The sequence below is a fragment of the Urocampus carinirostris genome, chromosome 16 (assembly GCF_059441175.1).
Source record: "Urocampus carinirostris isolate Australia breed hairy pipefish chromosome 16, RoL_Ucar_1.0, whole genome shotgun sequence".
Classification (NCBI taxonomy): Eukaryota; Metazoa; Chordata; class Actinopteri; order Syngnathiformes; family Syngnathidae; genus Urocampus; species Urocampus carinirostris.
The window spans coordinates 22,644,082-22,657,651 of NC_142364.1; the positions used below are offsets into that span (position 1 = coordinate 22,644,082).

The 13,570-nt window shown below is 39.6% G+C and overlaps 1 protein-coding gene across 2 annotated transcripts in view; it reads left to right on the forward strand.

Annotated features, from left to right (window-relative positions):
• The window catches only part of brinp1 (BMP/retinoic acid inducible neural specific 1), a 214,025-nt gene that overhangs the window by 182,372 nt on the left and 18,083 nt on the right, over positions 1-13,570 (forward strand). For both annotated transcript variants that reach the window (XM_088356051.1, XM_088356050.1), the window contains one exon: positions 1,255-1,477. In XM_088356051.1, the coding sequence (XP_088212177.1) occupies positions 1,255-1,477 (223 nt within the window). The remainder of the gene's footprint in view (positions 1-1,254; positions 1,478-13,570) is intronic.

Below are 13,570 nucleotides of genomic sequence, written 5' to 3' on the forward strand. Positions count from 1 at the left end.
GCGTGTTGCCTGACATCTTTGAAACTGTGGAGGAGGGGGAAGAGGAGAAGGAGGATGACTCGGAAGGGGGGGAAAGGAAAGCGGATCTGACAAACCTCAGGAGGACGTGGCGAAAACTGCAAAACGTCTCCGCCAAGGCCAGAGAAAAAAGCACTTCTACCGTCTTGAAGTGTGGAGGGAGGTTGAAGGGGGAGGGGATTGCCAGATTTTAAATTGGCCTTTGGATCCTTCCAGCTTGCTGAATTCTAATACTGTGGTTCACTTAAGGCCATGTTGAGATTTTTTTTTTTTGCATATGTACCGTAGGTTAAAAGGTGGGGTGCATCGTTTGAGGGGGTCCTTAACAAAATTGTAAGTTAAATAGTTTCTCTATTAAGTGTATGTTAACAATTCCATACTGAGTTCAAATGACTTGATTCTTTATTTTTCACTGTGTTTATTTGATTTGATTTTAATTTTAGCAAAGCTGTTTTGGGCAAGACTCATTTGGTAGGAGGAATGGGGGTAGGGCGGGGGAGGAGTTGTGCTGGGACTGATACCAACTTTTTTTTTCATTTATATTAGTTAACGGAGCATGGACACTGTGTAACTAAGAAGAGGCTAGCTTCAAGTAAAGTCAAAACAACAACCCAAAACCCAAAATAGATGAAAAAAAATGTTTGTAGGTGACTGTCCAAGAAATGCACTTGCATGTGCATCGTGGACGGGCTGACAGAGGCTGCAACAATGACACAAGCCAGGAGATGGCGGCCACCATAAGTTCCAAATCCTGTATTTCTGCTAAATTCTTATCAGGTCTATAGCATTTAACCAAAATGTTTAATAAAAAATGATTTCTTAAAAATATATATATTTGTAAATAGGGGGGAACAGCGGCTGAGTCCACGGCTCAGTTCTGAGGTCATGGGTTCAAATCCAGCTGCGAGCCTTCTTATGCAGAGTTTGCATGTTCCCCCCGTGATTTCATTCCTTTTCTCTCGGCACTCCGGTTTCTTCCGCATTCCAAAAACACTCATGTCAGGTTAATCAGCAGGTCCAAATTATCCCTAGGTGTGAATGAGCAAGTGAGTTGTCTGTCCCTGTGTGCCCTGTGACTGGCTGGCAACCAGTTCAGGGTGTCCTCTGCCCACTACCGGACGATAGCTGGGATGGGCTCCAGCACCCCCGCGACCTTACTGAAGATAAGCCGTGTAGATTATGGATGGATGGCTGTCTCAATACATTTCACGCAGGCTTTCTCCTTCGCTTTCACAGACGAGTTCAAGTCGTTTCTGAAGCGCCTGCCGTCCACTCACTTCCTGCCCATCAGCAGCGTCCATCTGCTGTGGGGCAGTGACTGGGACCTGCAGGCTCGCTACCGGCTGCTCCAGAGCTCCCTTGAGGTCCAGCGGCTTAAGATCCAGCGTACCGCCCGCAAGCTCTTTGGCCTCAGCATCCGCTGTCACCACAATCCCAACCACCAGATGCCCAGGGAGAGGTGAGTGGAAACACGATCATGACAGATTGTGCCCAATGTTTCACGCTCCAAAAACCCAGTATCAGGCAGGAGGTACAATCTCCGTGTTTATTTTTGTTTGATAGCCGCACGTACACTCTTAAAAAGGACGTCATCCATTATAGATATCAACTTGTTTGTGTCCATCACGTCGACTTAGTGCAGAGGGTTGCACAAGGCTACCTCACCGGACGCTGCCTATAGAAGCAAACGCAGCTGTGGGAGTGTTGTTGAAAGGTCATTGCACTCATCTCCCGCCACTTCTCCTGCATTCGAGAGTCTCGACCATGCGGACACGTCATAGCCAGACTGCGGCACCCGAGATATGAAACTCTGTTTTGCTATAGCGGCGTTTTAAGGTTTTAAATTTAATAAAAACAAGGTATTATGACACCCTCCACAACACATATGTAAAGTAAGCTACTTTTAGTTGTGTATTTCTCAGACTCCCATGCTATGAAATTAACTTATTTAACCTGTTTTTCTATTTTTAATACAGAAGTAATCATTCACACACACACACATAGTCACATTTCAAAGATCCACGGTTTTATCCACGTTTTTTTCAATGTTTTTGTATTGTATGTAATGTAATACGCATGCGTGACTCCATCCATTCACTGCGCATGCGTGAGCTCTCAATAAACACGCCTACTGACCCTGATGTTGTCAGATCGGCCTGGGCGGCCAAGCAAGATGGCGGCCGGGCCGGGCTCCTACATTTGCGAAGTAGTAAAACTTATTTAAATGCTTTTATCTCAATGCTATGGCCAGCAATGGGTTTATATCTTTATAAACTTGACAACATATATAAGCACATAAAAGCTACTTTTAACTATTTTGATCAATTTGAAAGTATCAGCAAAAAAATGTTACAACTGCGGTCATTTGTCATGTTAGACTCGGCAAGGATAAACTACACAAAACTCATACAATATCAATCCCCCCTCAATCTTTCCAAAACTCGTACCATATGTTTAAGCCTGAAACCCTAGTGCCTTAACCCTAGCACCAAAACCCTAACCGTAGCTCCAACCGAAAACCTAACCCTAATTCCAGTAAGAGTTTAAATCCTAATTCCTAACAAAACCTTACCTGCATAACTGTAATTTTGCAATGTTGTGGATGGTGGCGGACCCATAAGCCTGTGAGTTTAAGGTGGCCATCCTGCCCGTACTACCCTACTGGTAATAACAAGCTTAGAGCTTAAAATCCTTGACCCCTTAACCATATTACAATTAAAATCCTAACCCTAGTGCCTACCAAACCCCAACACTAGTTACAACTAAAACTTTAGCTTCAGGCGTTGCTGGAAATCGAACGCAAAAGGTTGTATTCAAAAGTCAAGGATCCTACTGGTTGAACTACTGATGATAACAATTAGTACAACTAATTTAGAAGGGAGACCCCAGCCCTTTAACCCTAGCTCCAAAACCCAAAACCTAGCTTTGACGAAAATCTAACCCTAGCTAAAACCAAAACAGTAATTCCGACCAAAACCTCAGCTCAGGAACCTTACTCTGTTTCCAAAAGTCAAGGATCTTACTGTTTGAGCTACTGATGATAACAATTAGTAGAACTAGTTCAGGGCTGAAACCCCTAGCACCTTGACCCTAGCTCAAAAAAACAAACCCTATTCCTGACCAAAAACCTAACCTAATCTCAAACCAAAACAGTACTTACAACCATAAGCTAAGCTCAGAACCTTCCTTTGGGTGTGAAAATCAAGGATCTTACCAGTTTAGCTATCATTGATATATATATTTATTTTTATATATTTATTTAAATTTAGGGCTCAAACCCTATCCTGCTAAGCCTAGCTCCAGCCAAATCCTTAACTTTAGCTCCTGTAAACGTAAATACTGCCATTGGCAGCCTGATGATGCGGAGGAGTAAACATGCAATCTGTGATCAAAGATGATGTGCACCACTCTGTTATAAAACCGGCAATTATCAATACCTCTGTTAGAACCGAAATGGAACTGCAATATATTCAAATATACATTTAATACCAATATGTTTTGGGAAAATCAATGTAATGTTTTTAAATATTTTTAGCCTCGTCCTCTCTTTCGTAGTGCTTCTCTCAAATGCATATTTTTTGACACACAATAAGAAAAAACAAAAACAAATGACAAACTATAACTCATCATCGCTCCTTAACAATAAATGTCATCGATATAATTGTGGTAGCATTGCGCTTGTTACTCTATCAGTCTTGTACTTGAAAAAAAATCAATTGTTTTGTCTTTTATTGTCACTCTGTTTTATATCCACTTGTAAAAAAATATCACGGCTCAACTATCTCAATAGATGACTCATGGTGCCTCTGTGATCAGGATAATACTTTATTTTTTTCTGCCACGCGAGATGCATTGTACTACATTTATCAAATTATCCTAGTGTTTTACCAACTTTATTTGTGCTGAGGACGTTTTTTTATTGAAAAAAATCTCAACAATGTCTTAAAATGAATTTCACCAATGTAGGGATTTGTCTAGCCTTAATTTTGAAAATTGTTAAGATTAAAATATATTATTCATTTCTGCAGTCAGTAAACACATTTGTCAGTAGGTGTTGCTTGTGCTGCACCATAAATATTTTATTTATCTGAAGGATGCTAAAATTTTCGACACTGCTAAAAAAATAAACTTATGTTATTAACTGAGCTTTTTGAGTTCTAATATGGATTTACAATCCCAAGACAGATGGGAATAGAACTCAGAATTTATTAACACAGACTATTAATGACAAAAAAGATGGGGGGGTACCAGAGATTATGGGAGTTTTCCACCACTGAAAGTTACTAGCACAAAATAAAGTTTCCCGCTATAATGCTCGTCGATTTGGGGAGATTTCCTTCTACAGAAAAAAATGCTAATTCCCAAGAACGAGCAAACATTTTGTTAAATTATTAAATCACTTGTTGTTGCCGAGAGATTTGGTCTCGTGCTCCAGTTGGTCCCAACGTACGGCCCACGTGGTGAAGTCAAGGCCGCAGTGCAGGCCTGCATGTTCGCATCAATCACCCGCCATGCGGGGCCGTGAAAAAGAGCGCTAACTATCGGTCAGTTCCTCTTTTTATATAGACTAGGGATGCTTGACCAGATCATGCTTCTATGGATGTGGTCTTAGATATCTGATCATGCCTCCATGGGTGTGGTCTTAGATATCTGATACTCACAGTATCGGCCATTGAAGTTACTAAATTTGTCAGAAAGCCAAAGAGATGAGAACTGTGTGCAATGTTCTGTACTTTAGAATGCCCCTCCATTCGATATAATTACGCACGGCAAGAACATGATTTCATCAATACATAGACTTGGATGTTTAACATTCAAAACTTTATGTTATCAGATTTCATTATGGTACATGGTTAATTGGTACGTTCGGGAATTGTCCAAAAGGAGACGACGTCGTTCCATCCATTCCAAAGTTCTGAGTTATGTGTAATTCAATTTCGTGCGGGGCTTATTTGCGCTACACCAGCATTGTTTATTTTTCTTTCTTTCTCCAAATTAATAGTATAAATCTTTTATAGTCACCCTAGTTCAAGAGTTGAATCAGGTTATTCATTTTGGTTGATAATTTAACAGTAATGTTGTATTTTACTACATTTTTAACCTGTTTTTCAAATTCTACGACAACTTTTAAGAAGCAAAAACGCTATGCCAATCGAACAATACATTATTTTGTTATGCTCTAACTTTTTTCTGGTTTTTATTTATTTATTTTATATTTATGGAGCAAATGTCTTCCCTTTCTTCTAAAGAGTGAAATAAACAAATGAAATAAGGTGAACAAAATAGGTATATATATATATATATATATATATATATATATATATATATATATATATATATATATATATATATATGTATATATATATATATATATATATATATATATATATATATATATATATATATATATATATATATAAGGAAAATATGAGTTAAAAAAAATGCATGTTTGTATAAAATGTCACACGTTTTTGTATATTAATCATCTGGATATGATTTTATTTTTTCATTTTCACCTTATTTAATTTTTCTTAGACAAAATAGGATTTAAGAAAGTAGAACTGTAAAGAATTAATGTGAAAACCAGTCAATTAATAATAAATCGTTCCATGTATGTGGTGTGGTGTGCAATTAAATGGACACTGTGTATTATTTAGTGCCACCTTATGGTAAAATATACTTGGTTTCTTTAAAAATACAACAATAATTTGCAAAAATACATGAAATATCATACAAATGTGCGTTTCTATTCATTTGACAAAATATAAGGCTCACCAATTGGGAGCTGAAATGATTGTCAGGCATTTTGCTGATACGAGTAACTCTTTTTACTTATTTTTATTACTCTTTTGTCTTTTTCTATTTCCTCCTTCCTTTATTATTGTTGTTTTATCTTATTTTTCATTGTATCTTTTATTTTTTCCCTTTTTTTATTTGTACTTGTTTCTTTACTTTGTTTTCTGACTTTTATCCTCCTTTATTTACTGTTTTTCTTTTCATCTTTTTTTTCCCTTTTTATTGTGTTTTCTTTTTTCCTTGTTCTTATCTGTTTTTCTCTCATTTTACTTATTTGATTGTTTCCCCTGATTGTTTGATCTTTTCTTTTCACCCCTTTTACTTTTTTGTTTTTGTTTTATTTTATTTGTTTTCTGTCTTTCATCTCTTTGTTTTCTTGTCTTATATCTGTTTTTTCTTTTTTTTTATATGTTTTAAAATCATTTTTACCTTCCTTTTCCCATTTTTTTACCATTTTTCTTCTTGTTCCTTTCTTCTTTTCTTTTTTATTTTCCATGTTTTCCCCTTTCTTTCTTTGTTTTAAATATTTTCATCCTTTCCCTTGTTTTCTTCTCTTCTTCTCCTTATTTCAAATGGTTTTCTTTTTTGTATGTGTAAAAAGGCTGGTCAAAATATATATGAAGAAAATAGTTCATTTTGGTCACTTTGAATCTCCGTAGTTTTGTAATCTTCCTTGCTTTATTTAGCACTCAACATCAATTGCACTACACAATACAGTGACATCTAGTGGTCAAACAATACAAACTGTACCTTTAACTGTCAGATAAAGGATGGTATATGGTACTCACCAGCCGCGAGTTTGAGACCCCTGACCGAGATAAATATTTGGATCTGCACAGTCATGCCTTGCCTTTCAAAAATCCACCACCGGGAAACTTTCCTCATCTCTTGGCAGCACCTTAAAGAGCCGACCATGAGATGAGGGAATATCTTTAAGCTAAAGATGTGTTAAGTGCTTCCAAGGTGTGCCTACGCCACCACAGCACCACCTCGGGGAGGTCTGGTGGCACCTCTTCTGCCTACAGCAGCTGATGAGAAAGCTTCTCGCCAGGACGACAACAGGCGGCATCGAGCCCGAATACCGCAGTTCCTACATCGGAACCCGCAACGGGGCTGGAAGTTGTCATCCGCCCGCCACTGGGAATTATGCTCAGTGACGCTTCCTGCAGATTCCTCTAAAATCCTTTTCATGCTGCACGTATTGCAGACACGTTTCGAAAGGGCTTCAGTGCATTCTGCAATCTTGTATTCGGGTGAATGTGACATGTTTATAGTTATGTTTTGTAAAAATATGACACGTTTAAAACTGAATAGCAAGCTAAAAAATAAAGCGGAAGTGGATTTGATAAACATTTGATTGGCATTAGGCGTGGCCAGGGCAGTATGGCAGTGCAGTGGTTAGCGCGGGGAGGCACAGTTCTGAGGTCATGGGATCAAACCTTCCTGTTTGAAGTTTGCATGATCTCCCTGTGCTTGCGTGGGTTTTCTCCAGGCACTCCGGTTTCCTCCCACATTCCAAAAACACTCATGTCAGGTTAATTAGCAGGTCCAAATTATCCCTAGGTGTGAATGAACGAGTGAGTTGTCTGTCTCTGTGTGCCCTGCGACCGTCTGGCAACCGGTTCAGGGTGTTCCTTGCCCACTGCCTGAAGATCACCCCCGCGGTCCTACTGAAGATAAGCGGTGCAGATAATGGATGGATATAAGGATGGATGGATAGGCGAGGCCAACCTGGTCCTCGAGAGCCCAATGTTCTGCATGCTTTTGGAGTTCCCCTGTTCCAAAACAGGAGATTCCAATGTCCTAGATCTTGGTGTCAAACTCATTTGTACAGAGGGCCGAAATTCAAACCAAACTTTTGGTCACAGGGGGAAAAGATAAACATTTATTAAATACAGCAGAACTTGACATTTTTGTTTTCACATAAACATGAATTTAAAACAGACATGAATATTATCATGATATTATATTAACATTAAACAACTTCAAATATGTTGTTCTCCATACAAATGTATTATGTCAAAACTAGACGAATTCAAAATACCAAAAAATATAAATATATGGTGTTCTTTTCACCTGAAATGTATGCTTTTAACATGAATATGAATTCAAAACAGACAAGAATAGAAATCAGAGTAAACAAACGTAAACATTAAATAACTTCACATACTTTGTTCTCCATAAAAATATATCCTGTCAAAACTATAATAATTCAAAATATAAACAATTTGAAATATAAATAACATGTGTGCTTCTCACCAAAAATGTGTGTTTTTGACAAGAACATGAAAGTTTTGTCTCATATTGTTGTTTTACATTACATTATTTAATTACTGCCGCATTAGGTCCACAAACAAGACACACTGGTTTACCGGCAATGTCGGTAAACGTGTATTCAGCTCCCCAACTGTATTGAAAGGCGGATGTCTTTCTTTTCTTTTGGCCATTGTTATGGTTTAGCATCCATGTTATCCTGGCCACCATAAACGCCCCCTGCTCATCTCAGTTTAACCTTCCTTTGCAGCTCGTCCCCATGCGTCACATCCCGGCTTCCTGACACTCACAGTTCAATTTTAATGGCCGACGTGTTGTTTGTTATTTGATTAGTTCATAAGTAGTTTTACTAGTGGCTGCGCTTGTCGGGCTCAAGGAAATTGATCGATGCGAGAACGCTTCCGGGAAGTCTTGCGGCGGGTGCTGAAGTGCTGCATTATGGTATTTGTAGTTTGAAAGCTATCATGGATATAAACTTATTTCGCAGGCTTTGAGTTTGACACCTATGAACTGAATGATGATTAACTCCCACAAAGCTTGCTAACAAGCTGGCAATTTGCATCATCTGAGTTGGAGAAGAGAAGCCTTCAACTCATGCAGGACATGCAGTTCCTGAGGACTTGGATGTCCACCCCTTCGTGTATTACTTTATTTAAACTGATGGCGCCAAAATATAAAGCGTTAAAACATCTTTCGAAGCAGCCCACAGTGTTAAATCATCTTTTGATAATTTAACTATCTATCTTTGAAACATTGTTAGTCTCTGCTGCCACCCCCGCCAGCCTTGGTCAGCTCGTTCATGATGCGTGTGCAATTACGTACATTTCTTAGACACTTTTGAATAAAATCTTCTCTTTCATATTTATGGTGGTTTAGATTGACGTTTAGAAGTAGCCCTTTTCTTACTTTCACCATTGTCATGCTTTACTAACAATTAAAAATAAATATGTGTAACTCTCCAGCAATCCCTACAGATCCCTTTCCTCAAACCTATTGTGTTCCACCCCGAACAGCTCTGATAAAAGCAGATAGGAGCAATGGAAAATAAAACAGGCTCTTTCAACTCAATTGGGGATTGTTAATACATACTTGATAGAGATAATATTGTACTTTCAACTTTTTAAGGACACATTTTATTTAATTAAATTAGGCGTTTATTTTTCACATTGGTTAATACTCATCTCATGGTTAATACTAAATAAAACAATTGAAAACAGTTCTATTTTTCACAATTAACTCCTTCCATCATTGTTGTCATTGGTGTCTACTTTTTCTTCTCACCTTGTTGAGCCCCATTATTGTGGGCAGAAAAAGCAAATAAAACGGTAACTAAGACGAACAAAATCATGATAATAATGATAATGCTATAACGGTTAGGGGCCGGTCACACAGACATTTGCGGCTGAATCACGGCCAGAAATTTCTGCCTTTGAGGCGGACGCTATTGAACGCATTGAGATCGCCATTCAGACGAGATACAGCAGTGCTTAACACGAGGTCAGAAATTCGCGCGCGGGTGGCAGCGCGAAAAAGTTTTGCGCTGCTCAATTCTTCAGAGCTTGGGTACACAGCCTTTCACGAGCGTATCAAGGTTGAACCACGGCCAGGAATTTCTGGCCGTGAAGCAGATGCTGTTGGGCGCTGTTAGACGTTTTGAGACCGCCATATAGACGAGATACAGCAGTGCTTTACTCGCGGTCGGAAATTCACACGTGGTTGGCCGCGGGCAAAACTTTTGAGCTGCTCAAAAGTTTGAGCACGTGTTAAACCGCGTGCCGCACACGTGGTCAACACGAGGTAATGACGCGAAAATGACGCGGAACGACGTGCTCTGGCCGCGGCCAGGGCGTGGTTACACATGGGTAGGACGGGAAATTTCAGCGGGTAATCGTGGGTGGAGCATGGTAATAGCATGTTCTGCGCCTGTATCGCGGTGTTATTACGTGAAATTAGCGTGTTACGCGTGTGACAGTCAAACACCTTTCTCCGCGTATACTGGTATACAGCGCGATTTGCCGAGCACACGTCAGTTGTGCTCGAGACGTCAAGGGGGTGAACATGGATCCCTGTCAGCGTAGTGACCTCGTCTTAATCCATTTTTATTTCTTGACATTTCTTCTCAAGATAATAAAATAAAAATGATGCCATAGCTTGAAATCTTGATCTTCACTGGACTGTGTCTTGAGCGGTTATGATTTCTACAGCCCGGTGTTATCCGAGAAATGCATCCCTGTCGAGATTCGCATCCCCACTTTTACCTCGTTTTATCTCACTTTTAGGGAATGTAATGGCGAACATATAACCAAAACCACTTCATCTTGCATTTGTTGGGAATGTAATACAACTTAAACCATTCCGTCTTTGTTTTTGTTGTGAACGTAACCGAACGGTAAATCCCCCCTCGCGTGAATGCGCATTCTGCTGCGCTTCCAACAAAAGCGATCGTATTCTATATAAAACGCTTCTTAAAACAATAAAGCGAGCTAATTATAACAATTGGGAGATCCTAGTCTACAGTATATAACGCGTTTATTTAAACAATAAAGTGCGATCGTATTCTACAAAATGCGTTTCTTAACGCGGATGAAAAAGTCACCAACGTCAATGCACGCTTCCAACAAAAGCGATCGCAGCAGAATGCGCGTTCACGCGAGGGGTTGGGGGGGGGGGTCGTTGGATGTGTTGCGTAGGAGTCGTATTTGGGCACAACACCGGCTCGGGAGCTTTTATACCCGTGGTCCACACGAGAAAATGACGCAGAAATGACGCGATGAGGAAGCGGAACAGTCGCCGGCGTGTTTTGCGGGCATACCACCGATGAACAGCGGGTTGGCCAATTTTGCGCATTTTCCATCGCGGGCAACCACGGACAAAAAAAACCCGCAAAATTTTAGCCGTGATTCAGCCGCAAATGTCTGTGTGACCGGCCCCTTAAGAGGTATAATGACTCTCTATCTTTTCTTCCTCTTAACATTACTTTGCCAGAGAAAAGGCCCGCGACTCACTGGAAACGGGTCCGCAACCCTCTTTGGGTCCCAGCCCGCCAGTTGAGAAACTTTAAATCATGTCCATTTTTATCCTAAAGGGCATTACATTAAATCAAACATTTATTTTCAATATGCACAACAGACGATGAGACATACTGTGAGATACATTGATCGCAATTGTTTCCCTTCTTTGACTCACTCGTTGTTTTAACTGTTTGCTACTTTTACTTCACACTTTTCTTGGGACTGATATTTAGGGGCAGGTGAACAAAATAAAACAGGAAATCACAATAAGATGAGATGTGTTTCCTCTCAAACGCGCCTATTGAACAGGCAAAAGAGATGGAGCTGGGTTTTTTCGATGATTACAGTTGAGTGTAATTGACTCCTCAATTTTGTTCTTCTCCTTCGCATTATTTTCCCAAGGAAAAGCCGCCGAAAACGGGTCCCGACCTACCAGTTGAGAGGCACTGGGGCTGCAAGATTTTGGAAATAAACCTAATTGCGGTTTTACAGACCGGTGGGGCAATTTCGACGACATTTTCAATTTTAAAAGAATAATGCAATTTGTGGTTTGTGAGTAAATAACCCTCCGGTTGTCCTTGGGTCAAAATGGCCTGCCACTGTGTTGTTAAAAACCTGGAAAAATCCCCTGGAATTATATTTTATTGAACTGTAAATGCTATTTTCCTTGACAGAAGAAAAATGATATTTGTTTTTTATTCATGTTTCCATGTGCGCAGTATAAAAAACAAAAAAAAACAAAAATGGTCTATAAAATGAAGACAACATAAGGGTTAATCATATTGACATTTTATTAAGAAAACAGCGCCCTCTTTTGGGGGTGCTTTGTCAGGGTTTCTGTCTGCTCACACAAAGCTCAAACCGCAGCATGCTGTGATGACACGTTCTCACTACATCAGATCGCAATACCGATTTGATTCCGGTTAATCATGCAGCTCTGCTTTAAATCATGTCAATATCCAAAAGGGCATTCAGCGAAATGACACCTTTCATTTTTAATATGCACAAACAGAATGACTCAAAAACACACTGATAAAAACAATTGCAAACCGAGTTGATTGTTTTTCTGATTTTCTGATTGGTTTTTACCTCAAATTAAAAACATTATCATACATTGACAATGCAGTACTAACAATGTGATAGGGAAGTGAGCAGATAATAGAACTCGGTCTCTCTGTCGTTTAGTCCGATGAGTTCAATTATTTTGCGGGTTGTTTGTTTCGCTTTCTGGCGGTCACGCTTTCCCGAGTCTGCCCGCCATCGACTGCATCCGCTTGCGTTTGACAGTTGCGGCTTCCTTCTTTTCTCTGCAGTGAGCCTTCAAAACTCGGCATGTTCCGCCGAGTGTTTGTTCTTCAAATGTTATGCTAAGTTTGTTGTTTTCAAACTTCTCTATGCGCTCTCCCCGCGAGGTTCCCTTGTTTTGCGGAAACAAAATTAACATCAGTCTAAGAATCTCTGCATAGCTACGGGTGGTCGTTAGCGTTTTGTGACAAAATGCCTCTGGCTGATACGAGCCGATGTCGTTTGACGCTGAGAAGAAACTAAATAATGAAAGATTATATTTTAGTATTCTAGCAGTGTGTATTATTTATACCAGGGGTCTGGAACCTATTGCTCACGAGCCATATATGGGTAAATCTGGCTCAATGATAAATTATGAAAATCGCATATTTCCAATCGGGTAGTTAAATCCTGATTTTGATAAATGCAAGCCAAAACACTATATCAGGGGTGGCGAACAAGTTTGACACAAAGAGCAGAATTTTTTAACTGTGAGAGTCAAAGAGCCACACCACTCACTGACCTGCCATGACAGACAGACACACACAATTAAAAACATATTATTTCCCATAACACACTCCTCTCTTTACAATACAAGTGATGTTCTTGTGTTGATTTCAAGGAAAGTTTCCATCCTTAATACACACCTAAAAAACTAAACATGAAACAAGACAAAGAGCCACAGTATATCGAAAATATAATGAGGCAAAGAGCCGCATGCGGCTCCAGAGCCACGTGAACTATATGGTTAGGTCTAATATATAAAGGGCACATTATCAACTACAGTTTACAGTCTGGGTGTCACATCAGCATGGCTGTTTTGACACTAAGAAATCCTTTAAATGTAAGTTCTTTAAACTATGTATGTTCAGCGTTAAGATACCTTATGGTGAAAACCCACAGTACAAACTGTAAATGCTTGAAAAGCCAGCATAGCAATTATTTTTGGTAAGTGGTAGAGGTGGGCAGATCTCTGAACACAGCACTTCCTTGTCTCTTTCGCTAAGTGCAGTCAGCACCGAAGGTATATATGACGACATCCTTCTTGTCTGTAGTATTTTATGACATTTTTGCAAAGGAACTTTGCTTGCACCTTGTTTTTAAACCATTATTTAGGACAAAAATGACAGTCAAAATTAGCCTCTATACTCTTAAGTAACTACGGGAGGGTGACACATTTTAAGTGG